We start from the raw sequence: 6,784 nt of genomic DNA, 5'->3' as shown, positions 1-6,784 counted from the left end.
TCTCTCTCTCTCTCTCTCTCTCTCTCTCTCTCTCTCTCTCTCTATATATATATATATATATATATATATATTCGTTTTCTAATCATGATTAATTAGTATTTTTTATCCTCTAAGACCTAGACATGATGTACTATAATTTTTATTCTATATGACCCCAAATGCTATAAATTTTTATTTTATGAGACCAAATGAGCTAAGCCTGTCAAGTGTGGAACCAAAGGTGCAACACCCTCTTCATGTGGGGTCAAAAGTGCAATTTTTTCAAAATACAAGTAACACGAAACTTATCAAAAATGACATCTCTTATTTGATTGAGTGAATTACACAGAGCTTAACTTCTCAAGGTTTGATACAATCACAACATACTTTCTCGTTATTTGAAAAATTGACGATACTCCTCTGAAACTAATGTTCGTACAATAATTGATGCATTTCGTTAGTTTTTACTAGAGTTATATTAAATTTTGTACTGAACTGTCCAAAATGTCCCTTTAGACCCTAAAGTATGATTTTTTTTTTTATGGATCGAAATGCCCCTTTTAAAAATATACAAAGCATAAATAACATAGAGATCAAGCAAATGGGACATCGGAATGTCAAATATTAAAAGAAAAATGAAAAATCTTCTAAGGCTAAAGGTGACATTTTCACTTTATCGTCCAAGTAATTATGTCAAATATTATGGGGTATCAATAATTTTTTAAATAACGAAAAAATATTTAAAATTGTATGAAAACTCAAGAGAGCTCAATCTAATTTACCCAATTTAATATGATATACATATATTTATATATATGATATACCCAATTTACTAATATCTATAATTAGTAATAAATTATGACATAATAATTTTTTGTTGTAGCATATGTCATATGATCCAAATACACACACATGTATGTGAATATGAACAGACGCATAAATACATGAAAACACACACACACACACACACACATATATATATATATATATATATATATATAATTCATTCAGACAAGCAATGAGGAAATGAAGTTTCCCTTTCATATGGATATGACGCATCGATTTTGATAAAGAAAAAGATGCAATGAGTGAGTACCTGATTTTTTGATAAACCAGTCTGTCGAGACAGCATATGTTTGTCTGCTTCACTCGGGTACCTGCCAACACATAACAATATCACACATATATATATATATATATATATATATATAATTCATTCAGACAAGCAATGAGGAAATGAAGTTTCCCTTTCATATGGATATGACGCATCGATTTTGATAAAGAAAAAGATGCAATGAGTGAGTACCTGATTTTTTGATAAACCAGTCTGTCGAGACAGCATATGTTTGTCTGCTTCACTCGGGTACCTGCCAACACATAACAATATTTATTTTTTTATTCTTAAACCTTCCCATTTAGACATTCCACTACAATTTGTGTTTATTTTAAATTTATTTATTGACTTTAAAATATTAATATATTGTGTATTAAATGTGGCAATAATAATATGTTGGTTGATTTATAATTCAGCATAAATTATGTTTTACAAGTTAGTTTTTTGTGGTCTTGATCCTAGTGGTTTTAAACTCACCATATTGCATCTCATAATTTCAAAACTTTACAATTTGAATCCCAAGTCTTGATTTTGTTAAATTTCTGACAGAAACATCACGGGCATAGCACGAGTCCAGCCCGTTAAGACTTGAGAGGTGTTGACTGATGTTCGCGTAAGAAATTGAAGAAAATTAAGGCTTTAGACTAAAATTATATAAGTTTTTTGGAGTTATGAAATGCAATGCTGTGTGTTTAAAATAATGGCACCAAATCCGCAAAGGTGGTAACTTGTGGGATGGAAAATGCAAATTTTTTTATTAGTATCTATAAAAGCAAATATCAAGCAAAATTATATTTTGAGTTCCATATTATAAAAATAATTTCAAAATTAAGAAAACTCGAGACATTTAGTCATTTGTTTTATGAGATTTTCAAAATGGTACCAAATTTGAAAAAAAAAAAAAAAAAACTTGACACATTTATGGGATTAAATATTTCGAGTTTTTTCAATTTTATGACTATTTTGAAAATTTCGTAAAAAATAGAACTTAATGTGTCGAATTTTTTTTAATATGGAGATATTTTGAAAATCTCCTAAAGTAGTGGATGGAAAATCTTGAACTTCTATACTCCGAAATTAAAAGTATAATTCTGCCCAAATATCACTATAATGAACTCTAACTGTTATGATCAAGATAGAAGATTATAAATAATGTGTGTGTGTGAGAGAGAGAGAGAGTACATACGGATGAAGAAAATGATCAAAAAGCCAGGCACGGAGTATGTTAACAGAGCCATCAGGCAAGCCCCTTTGGGGCCTCCAGGATTCAGGGTCCAGCATCCCCACACGCTGGAGGGATTTCTGCTGCCGATACTTCTGCTCAAGCAGCTTCAGCCGTGGAGTCTCTCCTCTAGTCAGCCCCCCACCTCCACCCACATCTTTCTCCCCCAGACCTTCACACGTCTCCTTCAGCTGCCCAGCTATCGCATCCTTTATGCACCGGAAATGCCGCGACATAGCCGTCTGCGCCAGCCCCGTGTACGGTGCCGCCGCCCCTCTCCCCACCGCCGAATCGAACGCATTCACTATTGCCTGCATTTGCTCGCAGTATCGCCTGTACCTTGCATCCACCTGATACATATATGTTGTAGAAACAGATAACTCCATTTGTATTAAGAAAAAAAAAAAAAGAAGAAGATGAAACTACGTATTCAGATCGTATTTTTTAATTCAATTATTATTACAATTTCAATGAACATATACTACGTATACAATTCACATTGTTTATATATACAATGGAACATCTTGATATAAAACAAGTGAAATTCTAGCCTAAACCCGCTTCGGTCGAATCTGAACCAGTTATATTGTAAGTGTATTGATTTGTATACAATTTAGAGAAAGTGATCAATCACATAACAAGTATATCTGTGATTAGTTTGGTTCGCCTAATACTGGTTCGGGTAAAAATATATTTGCATGCATTTGATCATGCAATGGTAAAAAAAATATTAATTTTCAATGTCAAGAAAAAAAAAAGGGACGGAAAGTACAGATTGTATTTTTTATTTTGGATTTACGTTCCACCTTATTATACTAGCCATCGTGGCACGTTGTTACTAAATGCATATAATAAATAATTTTTTCACTTTAAAGTATAATATAAATAAGAATAATAAAATATATCAACCAACACCTTACATTCCAAAATGAAAGAAAGTAAAATCAATATTATCTACACAACAAAAAATTGAATAATAATATTATAAATCGTCATTTGTGAATGCAAAGGGATCTTTTTTTTTATATTTAGTAACAAAAATGCAAACTAATATACAACAATAATCATGATTGTCTTGACAAATTAAATAAATTATATTTACACTGTTCAAAAAGTTATTTAAAATTTAAATTAATTAAACTTGATGAGTTGCAGTGGCTGGAGGGAGTCCACTAGCAAAGAAGACGCGTACAAATGTGCAATGTGTCAAACTTTTTCCGGCAGAAGGAATGTAGAAATAAAGTTGTGACAATATTGGCTTTATGTGCATTTATCGAATGGCAAGATTCAAAATAATAATCATTAATTACAGATTAATTTAATTGATAGTAAACAATATTCGCAGATATATAGATAGATACATGATCAGTGCTGATTTCTTAAAAGCTTCAAAGTACTAAGTACTTATGATGAGGGCCTTTTCTCCTTTTAACTTAAACCAGCAGCCTGACAGACACTGTATATATTATTACAGGAACATCAGATTTATGTCTTGTTCCAATAATTCACCAGTATATATGAATATTTTAAAAAGGGTTTTTGATTTTTGATTAGTTCAAGATTAAGAAAGAATCAATTGGGAATATATATATATATATATATGGTCCCCATTGGAGCAAGATCGAAGCTTATATCCCAATTTTGTAATCAGGATTAGATTTCCAGCTACAGCAGCTTATAATGGAGGCATGTCGATTGTTCGATAGACATGTACCCCAAACTGTGGCCTGTCAGGCCGACGAACATCACCAGGAATGGGCACTCTACGAGAATTAATTAACTTATATGGGAAAGTGACTATGATGTTGATTAGTTTATGTAATAATTAATACTAATGTGTACTAAAATTTTATTCTAAGTGGTGAGTTTGGTGGGTTGATAATTGTTTCAGCAGCCAGGCGCTGGGTGTTGATTGCTGGAATAAAATAATTTTCTTGAATTTTTCTTTGTGTTTTCTGTGTGAATCATGGTCTAGAGGAGTGTTGCAAATTACCTCATCAAGCATGGTTAACAGCTTCATTTTTCTCCTCTGGTGCTCAGCCCTTTCGGCAGGCGAAATGGGATGATGTTGATCTTTCGAGGAAGAAGACGGGCCGGCGGCAGCGTCTCCACCGCCGTCCATGGCTGAATTAGGGTTTCCGTCTTGATTCTTCAATCTCTGGTTCTTCAACTGCCCTTTACCAACACAACAGAATTCTTGCAGCAATTCTTGCGCGGCACTCAAGTACCGCGAATTCCTCAGGATATTGGGGCCAGTTCTTGCGGATTCAACGAGCCCCGGATGAGCCTGATTCCCATGGTCCAAGACTCTGCGGGGAGAATGGAACAGTTGATGGTTTGTCCCAAGATCTTTCGATCCGCAGAGGTTGTGTGAATTAGGGCCTGCTTGCAGTTCTTGACTATGGAAGTATAGTTCACCATGCCCCAGGCTTATAGTTTTATCGAACTTGTTGGATTCCATGTTTCTTAAAGAGGAAGAAAGTGAGAGCGAAAGCCCTTGTCCCTCCACAATTCTTGTTGTTCTTCCCAAATCGAAACTCCCACTGCTGCTTCCAGGAATCCAGGACAACTCAGATGGTGTCTCCATGTCGGGTTCTTGCACAGGACTAAGCAAGTGAAACCCTTGAAGGTGCGAGGAGTCCGAGGAATTCGGGACTTTAACATGAGGATTCATGAAAGAAAGCTGCATAAAAAATCGATTAAATTCAAGAATTTCTAGTAGTCAGATTGCATAAAATTTGACTATTTGCTGAAAATTCAGCTCACCTGGCTTGCAGCCTCATTTAACAGATGCTGTTTTTGAGGCCACGGATAATTCGGTCGGATCTGATCATCTGGTGAGAAATCATCAGTACCTGCAGGTTTCCTCCACGGTAAGTTGATTATCTCGGTCAGCATCCCTCCGGTGTCGTACACGGGTACTGACTGCTGTCCGGATAAATCCTGCTCAAATCCTTGCACTCTCAACATCCAGTCTCCTTGTTGCTTTGCTGTCATAGATCTTTCATATGCATTTGAGAAGTTGCTGATTTCTTGGAGAAAGCTTTGGGACATGAATTTCTTGAACAACCAATAGATCTTAATTCAGGTTAAAATTTTCAGGTTAGAACAACCTTGGATAGCTAGAGGAGATCTTGAGACAATCTCTCTAGTCCTCAACCTGTAAAAGTAGCAGATGTCAATCATATAATTGGCTATGAAGACAACATAATTAGTAACAAAACAAACAACAAAGTGGTCTAAACTTAATTAACACAAACTTGGGTTTTCTTTCCACTTTTCCCACAATTTCGTTAGATATTTATCGATAAGTACCTGCTAAACAAAGCAAGAAACCGATACGATTGAATCAAATCCCAGAAACATCCTTTTCCTCCGATGCAGTGTGATAGAGAAATTTAACTCTCTCCATTGCTCAATTTGTGCTTAAATTCAAATCTGCCTCATCGAATCTTTCGGACAGTTTTCCACACAGACAACACACAAAAAAGCCAGCTGAGAGAAAGAGATAACGAAAGGAGAGCCCTCTTGTTCTTCACTCCCCCTCACTTCACTTTCACCGAACTTTCTATACAAAAAAAAATATTATTACAAACTTGTCATTTCCATGCTTTTCAAATATATATAACAGAAAGCTGGAGCAGTCATGAATTAAAGTTAAGCACAAATGCAATGTACTGTCTGAAAAATATTTGTGTCTTTAAGTTCAAACATAAGTTATTTCTGGGCCGTACTAAATTTAGCAAGTAGTGCACAAATAACGTTGGTTCTTGGGAGTGAGTGACCTTAGGGGGCTCGAAAGGTTTTAATGGTATCAAAGAATTTGTACAGCTCCAACTCAACAATTGCATTTAACTAGTATATCTTTGTACCCTATAAATAGCTTTCTGATATGCAAAGATGAGGGGGTTGGTGTACCTCACAAGGTAGGGTTTGTAAAGAAGCACATTTTTAGGTTATAGGGTGCATTTTAATTTGATTCTTGCTTGTTTTAATTAATTAAATCTGTTTTGGTAAAGATTGGATTCTTTTTCTCTTTTTAAGGAAAGATGGTCTTAATTAGAGCTAACTTAATTTTGAGCATCTCAATTAATCAGATAACAGAAAAATCTTATCCGACTCAAGTTTTGGCGAACTAAATCAATCACAAAGCAAATTCTTGAACCATGCATAATACACCAATTATATCGCAAATGTATTGCACTCGTCATATAATTAGTTCAGATCGAATTTAACCCAATTTGAATTAAAATTTCCCATAAGCTAATTGGCTTATTGAGTGAGTGTTTGGCTAAATTCATCGACAAGATCTATAAGAAAAAAAAAATTAGGGCTTATGACATGCATGTATGATGGAAAATTACATTTCACATCCCACAAGATAGCCCTTTGCAAACTCACCATATCCGTTAAGTTTTGAGGGGAACTAAGGTTGTCTTCATCATAAATTGAACATAATTAAGGCTTGG

The 6,784-nt window shown here is 34.6% G+C and overlaps 1 protein-coding gene across 2 annotated transcripts in view; it reads right to left on the bottom strand.

Moving 5' to 3' along the window:
* Positions 1–6,023, bottom strand: part of LOC105166303 (BEL1-like homeodomain protein 4) — a 6,836-nt gene extending 813 nt beyond the window's left edge. Inside the window, exons 1-5 of one of the 2 annotated variants that reach the window (XM_020695551.1) lie at positions 5,631–6,023; positions 5,082–5,475; positions 4,309–4,998; positions 2,280–2,665; positions 1,076–1,136 (exon numbers count right to left, since the gene is read on the bottom strand). In XM_020695551.1, the coding sequence (XP_020551210.1) occupies positions 1,076–1,136; positions 2,280–2,665; positions 4,309–4,998; positions 5,082–5,369 (1,425 nt within the window). In that variant the 5' untranslated portion in view covers positions 5,370–5,475; positions 5,631–6,023. Of the gene's footprint in view, positions 1–1,075; positions 1,137–1,285; positions 1,347–2,279; positions 2,666–4,308; positions 4,999–5,081; positions 5,476–5,630 lie in introns of both variants that reach the window. The other variant, XM_011085612.2, reaches the window with a different exon arrangement.

This window comes from Sesamum indicum, linkage group LG7 (assembly GCF_000512975.1).
Source record: "Sesamum indicum cultivar Zhongzhi No. 13 linkage group LG7, S_indicum_v1.0, whole genome shotgun sequence".
Classification (NCBI taxonomy): Eukaryota; Viridiplantae; Streptophyta; class Magnoliopsida; order Lamiales; family Pedaliaceae; genus Sesamum; species Sesamum indicum.
Note: the sequence above shows the minus strand (reverse complement) of the source record. Positions and strands in the feature narration are given on the sequence as shown.